Source organism: Meleagris gallopavo, chromosome 1 (genome assembly GCF_000146605.3).
Source record: "Meleagris gallopavo isolate NT-WF06-2002-E0010 breed Aviagen turkey brand Nicholas breeding stock chromosome 1, Turkey_5.1, whole genome shotgun sequence".
Classification (NCBI taxonomy): domain Eukaryota; kingdom Metazoa; phylum Chordata; class Aves; order Galliformes; family Phasianidae; genus Meleagris; species Meleagris gallopavo.
In genome coordinates this window covers 25058153-25078141 of record NC_015011.2, presented here as the reverse complement: position 1 = coordinate 25078141, position 19989 = coordinate 25058153, and the positions used below count along the sequence as shown (strand labels likewise).

Here is a 19989-nt window from a genome sequence, read left to right as displayed (position 1 = left end):
GGCTAAGTGGGTGACTTCCATAGTTATGCAAGCTTGGATTTGGGGCTATTTTTGCAAACGAGTAGATAATTTGTTGTTAGAGCTGTTTGTTCCATTTGATAATCAAACAAAAGTACCTTTTCTTGTATAGAGCACAGTCATCTTACTGTGATTGTGATTATTTCAGATGACTGTGTTCATACTGTCTAAAAAATAGTACCAGTTCTTGAGATAACTTAAATGACTCTTTTCAAAGTTAGAAAGTATGACACTTACAGACTTCTTTCATTGTAACTGAATGTGTGAGTATGGAAGTTGTGTAGAATAGATTAATGGAAATTATTCAAAATATCTTGCTGAGTCTGAAGGGTGTATTCTTTTACTTCAAAAAGTGATTGCATAATGTTCCCTATATATGCAGGTACTTGCTCCATCTGGCTGTGAAGAAATTTGGGGGGGAGGGCGGCTATGAATGAATAGGACTTCAATCAATTCAATACTTAAACATTGAAATACAGGAATGCAATATTTGATATTGTCTTCTTTAAAAAAGACAAGTCTTTGAGAAATCTGGCTTGTAGAAGTTAATGCAGTGTGAAGCACACATCAATATACAAACTCCCCTCCCAGAAAGATTTTCTAATCCTTTCTCCAGCAGACAGCTATCCTGTGTCTCTCTCCCCCTGACCTGGCAGATCTTACTGTTTCTGTTCCAAAATTCCTCAATTATTCTCACGCTTATCAATGAGCTTGATGTTCTATTGTTATTTATTATTTATTTGTATCATTATTTTTTATTCCAACATATTGTAGTAAGATGGTAAGCAATACATGCATTTTTGAAAAATTTCTTTCAAGGTAATGTGCATCATTAAATGCCTCTAGAACACACAGAAGCTATAACACCTGTGCAGGACCTTTGGATTTAATTTACTTTGAAGATGAGCCTGTTTGGCTGAAGAGAAGAATAAGGATTAGCTCTTGCAATGGGCTGAGAAGTGCAAATAGGAAGCCATAAGTAGCTGCTATTAGGATGCCAGTAATTTTTAGCAGTTTGTAGGTGGTGCACACATACCTCAGATTTGATGATTCTGCTGACACTGTTAAGGTTTTTCTCTTGCGGTTTTAATGTGTAATGATAATGATTATGTCCCTCTTCCCAGTCTCTGCCTGGAAGACTTCTGCAGAAAGAAGTGTTTTGTTTTTTTTCCCCAGACTGTGTATCTGTCTTCTTGCCATTTTGGTTTCCTCTTGGAATTTTTGGGATGACGTGACTCAGATGAGAAAGTTTTGTATCCAAGACATTTCACAACTCCCTGTTACACAACCATATCATTTTCATTTAATTTTCATTAAATACCATTCTAATCAGGAAGGTGTAATTACAGTCTTCACAGAATCACAGAATCACCAAGGTTGGAAAGGACCTTCAAGATCATCCAGTCCAACCATCCACCTATCACCAATAGTACTCTCTAAACCATATCCCTCAACACAAAATCCAAACGTTCCTTGAACACCTCCAGGGTCGGTGACTCCACCCCTCCGTGGGCAGCCCATTCCAGTGCCTGACCACTCTTTCAGAGAAGTAGTATTTCCTAACGTCCAGCCTAAATCGCCCCTGGCGATGCTTGAAGCCATCCCCTCTAGTTCTGTCACCAGTTACACGAGAGAAGAGGCCAACCCCCAGCTCACTACAACCTCCCTTCAGGTAGTTACAGAGAGCAGTAAGGTCTCCCCTGAGCCTCCTCTTCTCCAGACTGAAAAGAATGTAATGTAAGACTGGGTCTTCAGTGTTATCTGAAGCCATTGGTGATCCGAGTGTCACTGCTGCAGTTAATGGGATGCAGAAGGTTTCCATGTAGCCTCTGCCCTTTGACTCTAGGTTGAACATTTTGAAGCACTGCAGTTAATAATGGAATGTGGCTAGTGAGGAATTTGCACACCCTGTGGTGACTCCATGCTAAAAATAAAATTTTTGCTTTTGCTGATCGGTCTGTAGAACAGTAGTTAAACTTCAGCGAGAACTTTACGCTGTACCTGATGACCACTGATAAATGCAGTATTGTGCATATCACCGATAGCCAGAGTTACCTGAAACCTTTCATTTTTTTGTTTTACCTTACTTCTGACTCTGACTACATCATCTGAATATGTGGTCTGAGGCTGAGGTTTGGATGACGGTAATCATCAATGCCAGACAAAGGTGAAGTTCTAAGTAATGTAAAGTAATGCTTGCTGTGTTTTGGCTTGAAGTAAATTGTATCTTAATCTCAGAATATTTTCATTTGTTGTATCAGTACAGTCTCAGAACCCATGTGCTGTTGTGCCTTAGCACAGAATAATACTTATTCTTTTCCTGATTAGTTCCTCATATAAGGAAAAAAGCACAATATGTTTGTAGTGGTTCCTTAAAAGGAAAAATAGATTTCTTGAGTGGGTTCTGCATGAAATGTTATAATACAAAGCCAATGAGTCAGTGTAGTTTCAGTCTGCTATTTTCAGTAATAACGGTATTCAGTTAGCCAGTTTTAGCAAAAAAAACACCAAATTACAAAGTGCATGGAAGTATCGTCATACAAGTTGTACTTTTGGGAACCTGTTTTCTTGTAGAAATGTCTTGAATGTAAACCATGGCAAAACATCTGGTTTTTGTTTTTTTTTTTTTTCAATGTTTTATTTTTGTTATCATTTGTGGATCACTCAGAGTAATTTTATACACCTGGGAAACAGTAGTGCATATTGTGTGTACATCAAAATTCTGAAATTAATTCTTCAAAATTTAGAGAGCCAAACTAGTTTCTAATCTTCTGTATTTACTGATATAAAAGGAAAAGATGAAGAGGGGCTTAAGGTCACATCAGAAAGCTTAACTAAGTAATTACGGTTAAATATTTTTCTTCTTTAAATAGCAATCCAGAGGAAAGTAAGGTCTGAATACTACTTACTTATTCTGCATTCTGGTAATATCTACAGTGCCCACAAGTGCCCTTTCCCTGAAGGTATTTTTGTAAAGGACGAGGAAAAACAGGGGCCTGTGGCCTATTTGCATGTTATTGTGTTGGTTTTCTGTTTTCTCTTAAAAATAAAAATATAAAAAAAAATCATGACCCAGACCCAGAAGGTCCTTTTGAAAAACATTCAAATGTCAAACAGCTGTGGTCACTCAGGCTATTTCTAATACTGGTTTTAACTCATTATACTAGTGAGGTATGCTTCCAGAAATATTGAGGTTTGATTTGAGGAAGTGATGAAATACTTGCCACCTGAGTCTTGGCTATTCATAAATGAGCTGTAGTGTTCTGGCATGTAGGAAATACAGTTTTCTGTGGTGACTTTTCTTGAAATTTGTGATCATGAGTACTAACTAAGAGCATTCTAGCAGCATTCTAACACAAGAGTTTTCAAATGCCAAGTTCTGTATTGGGGCACATGGAAATAAGAGACAAATTTTACTTGAAAACTTGCCTCTCTCAGAGTCTGTGCAAAATCTTGTTTGTCATGTTTTTACTTTAAAGCTGTAAGTGCTGTGACATTTGCTTAGAGAAAATTGTAAGATTGAGCAATGTTAATATTAATTACAGAATTTCAAGTAAGAAACTATTTCCTGATACAGAGGTTCCTCAAGTTTAAGTGAGTTTTATTGATTTATGGCTCAGACTTAAGGTTGTATAATGTTTGCATAAAGTGTTATGAAGTTTGCTTTTGAGACAAGTCAAGTAGAGCAAACTGTTAGGCAAGCCTATAAAATATGTGTCCTGTGTGTCAGATCTGACCTTCAGGGCAAGTTTTTGCCCCAGGGAAACGGTATAGGCTGTTTGCCTGTTCCTTAGCAGAGCAGGAGTAAGCTTGCCTCCATGTTTGGGTAGCTCCAAAATGCATCTTTCTTAAAAACTGAGTCTAATCTGGTTAGAAGGCACTCCTCTTTATTAGGAGACATGCATCTTTTGACTGCTATTCTGTAAGTTGCAAGTTAAATAAAATTCGTATTTTAACAGAAAAGCAATGAAAGATTTGTGTGATGACCACAATTGGCCGTAAGAGCAGTTAAACTGGAGAACGCTTTTTAGGTCTTCTATATAGATTAGTGAATAATACTCATTTTGCTTGAATTCCAACACAAGGAAAATGTTGTGTTTTGACGAGGTGATTTGGGATCTTCCTGACTGGAAAGATTTATCTGGATCATCAAATTGAGTTTTTCGTAGAGGTGACTGAAAAAAAAAAAAAATTCAGATGATAAGCCAAAATAAAGAGCTAAGTTGGGATAATGCATATGGAGATTTCATGTAAGTCATTCTATCAAATTAAGCCAACTCATTTAACAATTCAGTATTCACTTTGTGAACTTAAAAATAAACATATTTCCCTCTTAAATAAATGCTAATAAAGTATACTGTCTCTTTCTAGTGACAGTAGTTTATATTGTATTTGTAGTGTAAAATTGGTATTGAGAAATATTTTTACATGGAAATAGACCTTTCAGTGGAACAATGCACAGACCACTCTAGAAAGTGTTATGTAGTGTACCTTTGTGTATCTGAAGTAGTCATAAAATTCTTCCCCATGTTTCGTAACCATCCTCATAACAGCTATTCTGTAAACTGTTCTGTTCAGGCTTGAGACTTGGAAACTTTAATCCAGTATGAGTTTTGTATTTAAAACAATGAAGACAGTGTTTAACTTCAAAAAGATGCGGAGGGGGAGAAGCAGCACAGAAGGAGAAATTTCAAGGGAGGAATTTTGTTAGTGGTTAACTATTTTGTTCTTTGCTCTTGTTATTTCCTTTGTTGTTTAATTTACCACTGTGTCTGCTTGATTTTCTAATTCCATATGTATGTTAGTGTTCTGCCGAAGGAATCTTTTCCCTATAATTCAAGTGATAAGCTCAGTTCTCATTTTAAATAAATTCTTCTATTTTGTTTGTTTGTTTTGACCATTTGTGTATTACATGGTATCTACTCTGTGACCAAAGCATTCTAATAGGGAGACCTCATTTACTGTTATGCTCACCTGTTGAACACGAGCAAATAACCTGGCAAAAACTTGCTATTATTGACATGGCTACATCCACACTGGAGATTCTGCTGGAATGGGTGGAATAGGGTGAGAACTATAGCCCACATTATCAATATTTTTTCAGATATTTGTGGAACAAGTCCTTGTGGAAAGGGAAATATGGCTTGTTTTCTTAGCTCTTGCAGAGGCAGGGGTCTACTTTGCTCTCAAAACTTAAACTTAGTGTTAAAAATAATCTTCACAGATACTATAAAGGAATGGCAATTGAAGGTTTTAATCCTAAAATCTTTCCTTTAGAAATTATGGTAATTTTGAAGGAAAATAAAGAATATGGATTCTTGACATCATTGGAAGAGATGTGGTGGCTATCATGGTAGAGTCAGAGTTGGAGGGATGTTGAAGGTTTGTTCTCATTCTTAATAAACCATGTTCAGTGCCCTCTTTTCCATATTAATTTTATAAATTATGAATAGAAAGAAAAGGATGATCCGTTCTTGTTCTGGTTACTGTGTCTCAAGGGCATTTTTCTCTTCTCTGCATTTTCTTTACCACACCCTTACCCCACTTTTTTTTAATTATTATTATTACCAATCCTTTTTAGCATTTCCCCACTTCTTTCTCTACTACAATAACACAACTGTAAGCAGTGACAGGAGGGTCATGTTTAGAGGGTGGCTGGAAAACTCTTTAAAGCGCTTTAGTATGAAGTCCTGTTCGCTTTGACTTGGTGTGTTAACATCAACATTTTAAACAACTTCATAAGTAGCAATGAGAACCTTCTTACTAAAATCATTGTTTTTATTACTGGAGAGTGAACAGTAAATTAAAATTGTGAAAAGGTATGGTATGGTGGATTCAGGAAAAAGACCAGCAGTTAAATATAAGAGCACACTATGAAAATCTCTGCTGTTATTATGTGGGATTTAAATTTTTATAAAACAAAAACATTAACTTGGTCTTAATCTTTGTAGTTTCTAACAAAAGCTGAAAGTTAAAGGCTCAAAATTGAGAATGCCAATAGAAAGGATATATTTAAAGATAAAATGACTGATAGTGTTTACATAATCTGAGTTGGCAGTACTGTGCTGGAAATAAACCAGGAATTCTGACTAATTAAATATAAGGTAGCCTGGGGATGTTCCCATTGTATTCTGTTAATCCCAGCAGCCTAAGAAAACAGTGTGGCACAGTAAAACGTAAACGTAACTAGTTATGATGGACGGACAATAGCAAAAAGGGTGCTGGTGTTAATTCATAGAGGCAAGGCTATAGCAGCAGTGCAAATAAAATGGCATGAAACTTTAGTAGAGTTGATAAGGATGTTTCAAAAATGCTGCAGTTGTGTCCTTTTGGCAGTTAGTTTGTTGTTTCCTAAGAGTTTTTCTGCTTGGGGCCAAGAAATGCAAGGAGGGAGGCTGACGTGTTCCCTCAGTGCCAAAGAGCTGCACAGCACAAAGGGATGGAGGCAGCAGTTTGGCTTGTTGATGACCAATCTTCTTGAGCTGCTGGTGCTGCTGAAGGCCTGAATGCTTCTGAAGGCTTTTGTATAAAGCAGAGGAAGGTTGTTTGCACATAATGTAGTTGCTGTCTTTGCTATGGAGTGAGGATTGGTACTGGCCTTTTGATCCTTCTGGGAAAGAAAGGGTTTCTGCTTGTGCTGTGACTTACTGAGGCTCTTGAATTGTGAAAGGACAAAAGAACACGGGCATAACTTTAAACTGTAATGTTTTCATTTAAAATGCTGTTTCGATCTTATGAGTCCTGCTTATGTGCAAAACCTTCTAACCAAGAGTTCTTAGACGTAAAAACCGGTACTTTTCAGTATAGAGAATAAAGCTGACGTAGTACAAATTTCACTGCTCTACCTGCACTCCATTTAAAAAAAATAATTGTGATTGGTGTGAAAATTAATTTTCTTTTTCCCCTAAATAAAAGGAAATGTGTCTTCTAAATAAAAGACAAAGCAGAAGGTTTTATCGTAAAAGATCCTGATTCAAAGCATGGGCCTTATCCAAATTTAAATGCTATAGGAGTATTTCTAAATAATAGGTGAACTAAATAAAGTTTTATAAGTTGAAAGAAGTATTTTTAATATTTAATAGAGAACGAAAATGATTCCACATGTATGCTGAGTGCTTTTGAACATGTTGAAATAAGAAAATTCGCTTTCTGTACGTTAGAGATAAAACCCAGTATTCTACTGCTATTCAATCAATTTTGTAGCATAAGGACTTGCAAGTGCTACTAGCCTCTACTATATTGAAATGGTTTGAGCATAATAATTTTGCAGAGATTTATATCTTGTTTCATGAACAGAAAGGAGAATCAGAGTTTTAGCTCGGTTGCAGGATGAAATGAAAAAAAGTTGTATGGATTGTTTTATACAACTAAGACAATTTACCTGTTCCCTCATATGATCTGGTACTTTCTCCTTTAAATTAATGTGATTGTTTCTCTGAATTTTTCTGCTCGTCACTGGTGATTCTTAATGTGACGCTATATTTTTCTAGCAGTACAGATTTGCAATTGTGTGACTCTGATATCAGAGCTTTCTTGGGAATTGTTTGAGCAGCTTATGTTTTGTTTCCTTTCAGGAAACTTAGTGCATCGTTTTACAGGAAGTTCAGTCTTCACCAGATACAGTCAGCACTCTGACATTTGCTCTTCTGTAAGGGCTGTGTGCATGAGCAGCAGGCAGAAATGCCGATACTATGCAGATACATCTTGCTTCTCTTTCTGCTCCCATTTTGTTTTTTTTCAGGATTGGGAATTGGACACCTCATACATTCTGCTAGTTTCCCTTTCTCTTTTTCCCACTGACAGTCACTTTGTTAATCAGCCACTCTGTTGCAAAGACAAAATCAAGTACTGTTGTGGACCTCACGTCCAGTCGCTGCTGACACGGGATTTCCATTTTCCATCATTCCTCTGTGGCTGAATGTGGCTGATTGCTGGCCTAGGCTCCTGGAGCCTCTCTGACCTTTAGCAGAAGGGGAACTGTTGTTTCAACTCTGTCTGAATCACTGTGCAAGTATGATCTTCATTTTATTTCATTGCTTATTGATGAATGACTTATCATTTAATTCTTTCCTTACGTGTAAAGTTTGTAGCAAATGCTTCATCTCTAGCGGATTTTACTTAAAATTGTCCTTCTTTTCTGCCCTCACAGATCAAGGGGACTCATCTCATCATGTATTTTTCCCTTTCCTATATTCTTCCCCTCCAGTGCTGTCTTCTTCTGGGTGTTTACTGTCTGCTCCTTTTGATGTTTTTGCCCTGCTATTGGCTTAATAGTGTAAAATCCCAACTTTTTGCATGTTCCTTTTGGCTACTACCCATTTGCTTCTCCTCTTCCATTCTCCTCGCAGCTGTGCTTTACTTCTTTCTTCCTTTGGATTTCTGGTACTCAATAGTTGATGCCAAACTTTGCATCAGCTCTAGATTGCTAGAAATAATAGCACAGAAAAAATGAGTGCAGCGGAGAGGTCAGAATCTCAGATATATCAATTTATATGTTACTATTTTTGTTACGATCATCTATTTTTTTCCCCACTCACTACCTTTCCACATTCTCCATTCTTTCTTGTCCTGTTTTTAATCCTATATCTTTCTTTCTGCATCTTGTTAATTTTGTTGATAGCAGTACTGTGAAGTGTTTAGAATTACAGAGATGATGCAAGACAAAGCGGTAAGAGCAGGAGCTAGAGACATCTGAGCTGGAACACTTTTTGGAGTCTTGGGAAGTTTTGTATATAGGGTCAGTAGTGAATAAACTTGACCTTTGGGTGTTTGTGTCTCAAAGGTGAGTGCTGAAAGGGCTTGGCTGCGAAGCCAGCTCTGCTTTTTGCCTCACCATTCCACCTTCTTTCCTACAGTTCAATGATAAGTAGTTTGTGGTTGTTGACCTTTGGAGGAAGGGAGTAGAAGATACTGGAGCCAAGAGGACCTGTTTGTGCACTGGTATAGCCTGTGGCTATTAATGACATTCAGGTTATCTCTCCTGTCTGGTACATCCTGTTGTGCCGCTTATGAGGCAGTACCCAGCAAGAGATATCCTGTTGTTTGTACCTTCTCTTTGAAGTTTGTTTGATTTGGGAACAAGTAACACAATGGTGAGAGGCATCAAAACTCTTCCAAATATTTGATTTAATGTGTTAGTTTCATGGGACTCCAGTGTGCCTTTATGCATTGATATAACCATATGTTGTAATATGTACTAATTGCATAAGTGCTGTAATTGTCGTGCCAACAGCTTGGATTACTTTTTTGCGCCTGGTGGTTAATTAACCTTCCCTTCAAAATTAGAGCTCCAGAAGCAAACAGTGCTGTTCCTCAGTGAGATGGGATTGTGTTGGTTTTGCACCCTTTTGTATCTTTTATAGCTTTGGGGACTGTCTTCGCATTTATTGAATTACCAATTATTTATGGTCAGGGAATAAATCACTTTTGCCACTTCAGAAATTAACAAAAACCCTAATTCTCTGATTCTTATTTTGTGTATCATTTTGTTTTCATATTCAATTTCTATAAGTCACCGTTCCTTAAAAAGCATCATTTAACAAGAACAACAGAAAGTGAATCATTATGCCCCTAGATAAGTAAGCTATGTGGAAAACATAGGAAGAAATACCTAAGCGTTTTACCTAAATAGAAAAAAAAAAATCACCTTCAGAAGTCATCAGTGAATATGTAAACCACCATCAGTATGCACACAGAATGCTGGAATGATGACTGTAAATTAATCTGGCATTGCACATGTCTGTGCCATGACTGCCACTGCTGTGAGTAGTTGAAATGCCGTGAAACATAAGAGCAAATACACTGCAGTTCTTTTCTAGTTCCCTAGCAGAACATACGAGGTAGAAAATGGGTAGATCATTGTTTTAAGGGGAATGGTTGGAGTAAACTTTCCTACTTTTGAACACAGCTTTATATAGAAATGTATTTCCCAGAAATCTGAGTGCTTGTTACCTACAATGGCTTGTTTTGTGTTTGGGTTCTTGTGGATTTTTTATGGCAAGCTACAGCTGTTTGTTCTCATGATTCTGCAGAGAGAGCTGTGTCCCACTTTATGTAGATGTAGTATAACAATCACTGCATTATGTGAATTGCTTTTATTTCTAACTGTATTACGTTCTAGAAAGAATTTTTTATCGTCTGCACAGTTTATCGTAGATGTCGATAGTTTCAGTCTCACCAAGAAACACTGTGAATGGTGGCAAGGTTTGTGTGTGATAAAAAAGCAGAGTTTGCTGATAATCTAATGGTAATTAGAAGACAAAAGGATGTTTGGAGTTTTGAGATAGCTCTTAGATGACAGGTAATTAAAAAAATGTGAAGGCTTTACTCAATCTAGCAACGATGAAAATTTGATGTTGCTGTCATTAAAAAAATCAGCAGGATTTCCACATTTTGAGAAAACACTTCAGGGAAGAGGATTTGTAAATACAGGAATTCACTCCACGTGTTCAGTTGCCTATCAACTTTGTAAACCTCTGGCTACTGGCCCTTTTCATGCTTCCCTGTGGTAACTGCTTCTTTTGGAGTATGTCAAAGACATCTTTAAACAATTTCTGCAACTCTTCAAACAATGTGCGAGATCCCGCGGTGCTTCCAGAGGAAGGCACTGCAGGTGTCTTTGCACAGATTGAAGAGTACTTTGGCACCTTCTTGTGCACGTGTGTCACCTTCTCAACCCGTAAACACACATGCACACATGCCATTCTTGTTGGCCCTTCTCAGATTGAGAGCTGACAGCCTTTTCCCTTTGTCCCCCTCCAGCCCCATTTCTGTTATACCTGGCGCTCCCTGGATGTTCTCAGGCATATTTTAACAAGGTGTTCTCAGTGTGGGTCTTGCAAAACTCATGCCAGCAATTTTACTGCAGTATTTTCATTACAAAGGGCATCCTGTTTCATAATAATGTATTGTATTCATTTTGAAGATGTCCTCGTGTCTTACAAGAAACCACTAAAAAAGTGGTTGATGTCGTTAGTTGAACTTTGTTTTCCTTGTAAAGTCAGCATGGTATAAAAAATTCAGTGTGAAAAATTGATTTTAAAAGATAGATTGTACCTTGATGGTACCTTGTTATTTAGTTAATGTATGCTTTCTATGATATGGAAGCTGCAGTATATGCCATTTATGTCCTAGAAAATATTCAAAAATAATTGCTGACAAAAGCCACTTCACACGTTGACTCAGAGGCACATCTTGTAATCTGAATGTTAATATTCTGGATAGCTAGGCAGAGGAAACTATTGATGTAGTTTGAAGATCCACATAGAGACTAGTCAGGATTTTAGTTAAAATGTGGGGAGGGAGAGAGACTGAGATATGTGAGTTCTCCCAGTTTCACTGAAATTTTATGCTCATTGAGCATATAAATGCATACATATAATTTGTAATATTTTTGAAAAGGTGAGATTTTTCTAGTCACTTTGAAATGTTGCCTTTTATATTTCAGGAATTTATGTCTTTTCCAGAAGCAGTGTGGAATTACCTTAATTTTACTCTAGAATACAGGCAGCTCCTGGTTTTACTGTACAATTCATGTCTATCTGTCATGTGCTTTATTTTTCCCCTCAAGCTTGGGTTTGTGTTATGAAGCAGTACTGATAAGGAACAGAGGCCTGATTCTTACCTTCCTCGCATGTGGTCTCTTCAGTGTGATCCATGCGGAGCGAGCAGGAGCAGCTACCACTGAGATCAAACAATTTCCCAAGCTCAAATTAGCATGTAGATCTTGGCTTTCAGCATTAACAGACCGAAGCAGGACCTCTCTATTTCCTAAAAGAGTTCATCGCTTATTGCAGATGCAACTGCAACTTTTTGGGGGAGGCAGAGAAATGCGAAGGATATTCTGAACTGAAATCCTATTTTGTATTTTCCCAATATTTGAAAATGCCAAAGGTTATATTTTTTAACACCCAGCAGTTGTACGTTTTTGTTCCACCCTAGTCCACCTGGAAAAATATTGCCTTTCTGACCTGATCTGATGTCGTGAACCGATCTGTCATAAACGAAGAAAATAAGTGCTCTTAACTCTCTGGGTGTGTGGTCAGATGACAGGCTGTAACTGGAGAGTACTTTTTCCATCGGTGGCGTTGGCCAGCCTATAAACTCCACGGGCATCTGTATCAGCTGCCTTGGAATTGCTTTTGATGTGATTAGGCTACTAATTAGCTGTCTCAATTTTTTCTCCCTCCTGATGCTTTCTTTTGATTCGCTTTGACTCTGAGGAGCCTGTATTCTGTGCGTGTTTGGTTTTTTGTTTCATCTAAAATCCCTAATGATAGCTTAAACTGTCCTCTTTTTGATGAGCATTTCCCTGTGTTTACATACATTTTTCTGTTAAATGCATACGTCAGGATTTTTCTCATATGAGTAGCTGTTATTTTGTAGAGGTATAAGCAACGTACTGTCAGTGGGCATACATAACCATTTTAGGATTATACAGTCAGAATGTGCATATTTACTTCATCCAAAACCATTAGAATCACAGCAAATGTTTAGTATGTGAATATTCACCAGATAGTAACCACACAATTAAATAAGAGCAGAAGTGACTGTGCTAAGGCCCAGTTTTCATGTGACAAGGAAGCAGTGAAACGTGCTAATAGATTATATGCTATAGCAATATATTGCCTTTTTATTGCTTTTCCACAGGCAGCAGATTCATGTATAGTTATTACTAGCTACATTATCTGCTAGTTTTCTATCAAAAAAGATTCAGTGTATTGAATCATTAATCCAGTATTTATCATTCTTATTGAAAATACACTAGTGTTACTACTGTATGAAATATTGATTTAAATGTACTGGTTTTGCTAAAGATTAAAAACATATTAACCTAAAAAGCACAGTATTTTTTAGTACATTTGAAACTATTCATTGTGGATGCTTAAACTGACAGTATTTCTATGTTGTGTAAGAAATTAAAAAAAAGTCTTCAGCATATACTGTGACCAATGCCATCCTGATTTGAAGATGCTGAACATTCATCCAACTCATATTTGAAATTTCGATGTGTATTGCTGTTACTGACTATCAAGAATAAAATTTTTGCTCATACATAGAGTGTAAAATGGGATCTTTTGTAGCAGCACACGGCCTGTTTAGAATGATATAACAGGCGCTGAATGTTCACATATCAAACAAAATGCCATCTTTCTGTAGAAAAGAGGTGTCAAAAAGTTTCTTTGTACCTTTAACGCATGTGATTATGTAGTACAAAATGCAGAGTTTGTAAAATTTCTTGAATATACAGGCAAAAAATGAATAATTCAAAACAACTCATAAGTTCTACATTCTATTGTATCTTTTATAACGCAGGCAGAAGATAGCATTGTGTTCCCAGTAGAGCTGAATTTGCACAAGTTACACCTCTGAAAATGCCAGATGGTCTATGGTCTACTTTTGAGAGCTGTCACATATGTAAAGATTTGAAAAAAGAAAGACAGCTGAATGAGAGCAGTGGATCATTAAAGAGAGAGTGAGAGTCCCTGGGTATCACTGTGTTTTAAGAAGCATTGTGTCGTTCCCCATATTACACTTCTTTTTTTAAGATAGACACAACCTTTAAAAAATAAGGTAAAAATATTTCTGTTTTAAACGGAGTGGTTGTGGCTTAATCTTGGAACTGTCAGTTGCTTTTGTTCTTTATGCTAGAATGCGGTCATATGGTTCCTAATTGCTTTCAAGTGTTTTAACCATAAGATTCAAGTCTCCCTAATGCAAAATTATCAATAAAGTTAAAATAAATTTAAATTAAGATAACTAATTCATTTGGGATTTTGTTCCGTTCTGACTTGACCTGCGTATCACATGTGAATACTGTAAAGTCAGTCAGCTAAAAAGTTGTGTGGTAATAAAAAAGACAGAAGTAAGGGTACTTTTGGAACAGGATTATGAAAAAATGAAAAATAAAAAAGCACAACCCTCCTCCACTGCCCCCCCAAAAAAACCCAACAACAACAAAAAAAACAATCTGCCCACCTTAGTAAAAGTGATAATAAAAGCAAAGCCAACTAACTTCTTAGATTCCTATTCACCCACAATTTGATAGAAAATCTCGTAATTTTGTAGATTGAACATGGGATAATTTCTTAAGTTATTGCATTATAATAGAGTACCAGAGGTACACGAACAGTTGCAAACTGCAGCCACCAATTTAGCTGGCTTGGAAAAGGTCATAACTGTCAGTTTTAGAAATTTGCATGTTTGCGTGTCCAGGCATACCGAATTTTTAGTATCGTCTGTTGCTTATTTGTACTGAGGAACTCTGTATTATGTTTAGGCTATCAGGACCACTCCACAGCTGAGAATCGTAGGAAGTGCAATATGAAGAAAGTGTCTTTGGATGGAACATGAAAAACGCTTTTCCTTAATAACATTTACATTTGAATGGGATAGTGAGAATAAAGCTATGAGGAGTTATGAGCATGAACACTAAACTTCAGAGAGTATTAATTTTGATTCCTGATGCTGCTGTTGATTTCATTATTGACTGAAGTTAGGTCTATGTTAAGATTTTTTTTTAATGGAAGGAATAGCTTTTTTTTGCGCATACATGGAAAATGCTACACAAAGGATTCCTTGTATTATACTTCTAATGAATCTACTCCTGTTTCACAGTTGTTTTGGAACTCTTACGATAGTCTGGAAGTGTTAACAGAACATGTGTGCAAAGTTGAAAAGTCCCTGGGGGTATTCATTGAAATGTGTGGATGTAGTACTTCGGGTCATGGTTAGTGGGCATGGTGGTGATGGCTTGGATATTGGACTAAATGATCTTAGAGGTCTTTCCCAACCATAATGATTCTATGATTCTACGCACTAATGCAAAGGTATTTTCAGTGGAAGGAACAGCTTCTTCAATATTGCTATTGAAAACATTTTGGGACAAATTAATTCAAGTGCTCCTTGATAGCTTTGTGCTGCTGCTCTGAGCAGTTACTGCTGGTCTTCGAAGGGAGTCATCTTTGACCCTGCTACATCTTTGGGGAGACTAATAACGTACATGTCTACCCCAGCAGTTCCTTTCTTTCCTGTAACGTACAGTTCTCACTTCTGTAAAGTAAGTGTGCTGTTAGAGTTGCCATGTCTGAGGTTGTCAGTGTGGATTGTCTTCTTAAAATTGAGCGTGTTGTAGCTAAAAAATATCCAACAAAAATATCCAATAGAAAGTAAAAAAATCAACCAGTTCTTTTTTTTCTTCAAAAATTTAAACTATTCTCAAAATATCTCTGTTTGCCTATGAGTGTGACCAAGACTTAGATTAAGACTTGTCTAAAGTTTAATCTGGTAAATTGATATCATTTGAGGAAACAATCTGATGATGGTATTGATGTCCTTGATAAAAGTCCTTGAAATTTTGTTAGGCCTGTTCAGAACTGAGAGTTCTTTTAGAGACTTTGTTGCTGTGCGTGTGCTTGTAGTATTTGTCCACGTTTAGTCATATCAATCTGATCAATGAAGCTGTTTCTTTTAAAGGAAGTTAACTATAATTATCTACACATTTTTATCTAATATGTAATCTACAAACAAAGCTACACTGTGAAATCATCAGAAAATTTATGTGTCTCATCTGAAAAGAAAATGAACTCCAGTTCTGAGCACTGTTTTCATTTACTATTGATTCTGTTTAATCTTCCTGCATTCAGTAAAATATGGGCTTTTTCTTCTGCATAAAATCTGAAAATGGTTGAAGATAGGCCTGCTTGAAAACCTCTTTATGTCCAAGCATGATAAAGTAGTATTTTGATTAGGAGAGGTGATTGGGCTGATGCTTTTTGATTATGAAATCTTGTTTTGTTACTATCTGTATAGTTTAATTAGTTTCAGAAGCAAATTGGCTTTTTTAAATAAAAATCCTTAATTGGAAACTAGTGTTTTTATTACGAAGATTCACATTAAAAACTTATCTTCTCTTTTCTTTAGATATATAGACTTTAAATACATGAAGTATTTCCCATGTTATTAAAAATAGGTTCCTTTATGATACTGTAGCTTAACAATGAAAGGAACAATCAAGTTTCATGACCTCTCATTAGAATGATTTTATAACACATTCTCTTGGAGTCCTAACCGGGATGTTGCAGATTCCTGCCTTGACAGATTTCGTATTTTTTTGTTTGACCATTTCATTTTGCTGTCATTAAAACCCTAATATGTCCATTACGGCCATTTGTAACTTCGTGATTGTGAAATACAGTGGGGGGACTCTACCCTGCCATGGCTTTGTACTGTGATCCCCCCACTTCCTGACGATTTTGAATGTTTTTGTTCTTTCCAGCAACCCACAAGCTTAGTTTCTAGCTGGTATTAATTACTTGAATATTCTTATTCATATCTGATATACTGGTCTCTGGTGGCTGTCTTTTGGGGTGGCCTTCCCTTGTCGCTCTGGTTATTTTCTAGAGACTGGAAGGTTGCCCAGCCAGCAGTTTCACTTCTGTTACTGCAGACTCTACCTTCTCTTCCATACTTTTTTTTTTTTTCATTTCTGTTTCCCTAATTCTTCGTTGGGCTCCCCTTAATTTAAGTTTACCTCAATTTTCATTGTTTTTTAATCCCACTCTGGGCTTTTTCCTTCTTCCCCTCGCTTGCCTTGTTCTCTCTGCCCAATTCACAGAGAACCACGAACAAGTACAGTGCTGAACAGGGATTCTAGGCCTCATCTAGACATGAGTGAGGCACTTTATATAATTTAATTATAATTATTGTTAATCTTTCTTGTTTTGTCTGGGGATGCTAATTTTTGCCCAGTCTAGCCTAAAGTATTCAGTGTTCAATTTACAGTTTTAATTAACACTTTCTTTCTCTTTCATTTTAAGCACAACCTCAACGTTTGCCTCAGCCAAATACTTCAGCACTGGAAAGGGGTGAGGAAGAAAGCGGCAAAGTGCAGAATGGCCATGCGGGCTTGAGTAATGGAAGTGGAATGCACAACGGGGTCAAGCATGCGTCTGCAGACAACAGAAAACTTTCATCTCCTGTTTCAGAAAAAATGCACAGGAAAATTCAGTCCACCTTGTCTGTCAACAGCAATGGCAGCAAGAAGAGTAAAATAAGCTCTGCGTTTTCTCAAAAGCCTTCACCTGAAGGTAAGCAGAAATTCTTATTAAAAAAACAAATGGAATGAAGACTAGCCAAACCCTAGTCTCACTAATAATTACACAATCAACTGAAAATAATTGAAGAGCATGACTCATGCTCCAGAAGCAAATAGAAATCATTATGATAAAAAGCAAGTTACTTCCCCAAAGGAAACTATTAAGTATTTGAAGGAAATTGAAGCAATGGGAGATTTGTTGCTTTCAAATATTTTGCCAACATAGTCTGGTGATGTTTTCTTCTTTGTAGTTAGTATCGTGAACTGACAGAAACTCCTGTCAACATCATCACAATTATATCAGGGAAAAGTTAAAGCAGTAGTTGAAAACACAGTAAATACTTAATTGCATTAGTGGCAGGCTCCACAAGAGTAGAATTTGCTTTTGAGAATGTTGTGTTAGAAGGTATTCTGACTACCTGTGGTTTGAAAACTAACTAAAATTTAGACCTTTGTTTTGATGATGAATGTGCTTTATGTTGTAAATAATTTGCATGAAGAAGCTTCACACTTCCAGTGCACAGCTTAAATAAGCAAAAGTAAATAATTTTGCTTTACATTTTAGCTCTGTGTGTGTTTTCACTGCTTGCAATTACTCTAATGGTTCCAATGTTCCTGAGCCTTTCCTCAATCCATTGCTGTCCCATTAGCACTGATATACTCAGTGGGCTTTGCTTTTGCCCATTACAACAAAGGTGCAGAAGCTATATAAATTTTATTTGTTTGAGACAGGCTTTCAGAGTGCAGGCAGGATGCATAGATGTTACTAGGTAAAAAAAAAAAAGTGAGAGGTGAGTAAAGACACAGATTTTCAGAGAAATGGGAGACTGTACTGTTCAGTGAAATGGGGAGGATTCATAGCCTGGATGAAAGCAAAAGGGATCAGAAGGACTGTATGTACTGGCCTGAGTGAATCCCACTGATTTCAGTGGAGTGACTTCTCTTGGCTTCCACTACTTCAATCAAACCTACTGAGTGAATCTATGTAATAATATCAAGTAGAGCTTCACTTGTACTGTGCCATGGGCTGGTCCTCCTTGCTGTAGCCTATTTTCATATGTATCTTCAAGAACCTAATATTATTTTTCAGTTGGGTATCCAGTCCTTTAAAATTTCTTTCCCAAATCATAATGCTGTACTTAATATATCCCTGTTGTGTCTTTCTATGTTGTGAAAACTGGTTCACCCTCCAGCATGGTATTTTTTATATACATTGTTCCTTCACGCAATATATAGAATGTATGGAAATGCAGAGTAATCCTTACTATAACATTCAGTTTCTTGACTTATGTAATAGCTAGGATTGATTATATTCAGAATTATAATCTTGTAATGTTTTAATTTTCTTTATTGTAAGATGGACATGTGTTCTGAGTAGCTTGATGCACCTTACAGATGTCTGTTGCTCTACGTTTTCTGTTCATCAACACAAGTGAAACATTAGTTGTATTGTGCAATAGCTAAGGTGTATCCAGAGTACACAGATATGTCAAAAAGGGGAATAGTTGTTGGGAAAAAATTGTATTTTGCTTTTCAGTTCTGTGCAGACATGTTTTAAATTTGTGTCTACACAGTGCACATATGCAAGCTTTCTGACAGTTTCTTCAGTTTTTCAGTAATTTACCCTGTGAGGCTGTGTGGAGAAACTGTAGGCTCTGAGTAATAGTCTTGATCAGGGTCTCTGGCAATGGTCACTTGACATTCAAAAAATAATAAAAACAACAAGTCATATTGTGAAGAAAAATAATTTATCCATAATATAAAAAAAAAAATGCTTATGAATTTAAGAAGTGTTAACTCCTTATGAATACTTCTGGAAATCTATACTATAATCTGTATGTACAAAAAGTAGATATAATTAGGTTATTTGTTCAAAAGAGCTTTATTGCATTTAAAACAGTAATACATATGCCAGATGAGTGCATATAACTATACAGTACTGGAAGAGTGCATTAACAAGTTCTGTAAATGGGGATTGCAAAGACACTCTTTCAAGATGGTCAGTTAATTGAAACATCTACAACTTATTCATTCTGAATCTTTGTGGGTAGCGTTATTTTTGTGAGCACCTCTGCTTTCTGATCCAGTGACATGGATCTGTTGAAACTACTGAAAAGATTTACAGAAAGATACAAAGGATAGGAAACAATTTGAAAGCTTCTGTATTTTTCTTATCAGCTTGACTTTTCTTTAACTTGTGCCATACTAACTTCACAAGCCAAGTGAAGTGTTGAAGAGCTGCTGGATTTGCATTTACTTGAAGGTGTGTGTGCTTGGGCACATCTGTACAGTATAGCATTATAGACTTTGTGTGATCTCATGTGCAATTTTATGCAAAAATAAATTATGTTAATAATATCATTAATATCATCTGAAGTTAACTTAGCCATATCAACTTACCAGTGTATCCACACAATTTCAGTAGAAAGAAATACAAGTAAACTTGTATGTTCTAATTCAATTTAATTAAAAAATGTAATTCCTTGTTTGACTTTGGAGTGTATAGATTTAATTTATATTTATTTTTCTCTTAGCTTCCCATCACTCTGCTCCTCTGTGCTCTGCTTTGCTTCACTTCAGTCTACGCATTTTTTCTTTGAAACACATTCCTTGTGTTTTTACTTCATCTACCCTGCCCAGAGGATATCTTGAGTCCTCTGCACTATTGGCAATCAGGAAGATAACTGGTTTTGTTAAGTAAATAAAAGTGGCCAGATTAAAGTCCAGTATGGAGTGCTACTCCTCACCAAAATATCCCTATCATAGTTAACAACTTATTAATTGTTCCATCTGCAAGCTCGACTTGTACTGAACATTACATCTCGTGAGTTTTAGGAATTGAAGTTGTATTGGAAGTGCTTAAAATGTGAAAAACA

At 36.5% G+C, this 19989-nt stretch overlaps 1 protein-coding gene across 2 annotated transcripts in view; it reads left to right on the top strand.

Annotated features, from left to right (window-relative positions):
• Nucleotides 1-19989, top strand: part of MDFIC (MyoD family inhibitor domain containing) — a 50573-nt gene that overhangs the window by 17690 nt on the left and 12894 nt on the right. For both annotated transcript variants that reach the window (XM_010706768.3, XM_003201985.3), the window contains one exon: nt 16836-17105. In XM_010706768.3, the coding sequence (XP_010705070.1) occupies nt 16836-17105 (270 nt within the window). The remainder of the gene's footprint in view (nt 1-16835; nt 17106-19989) is intronic.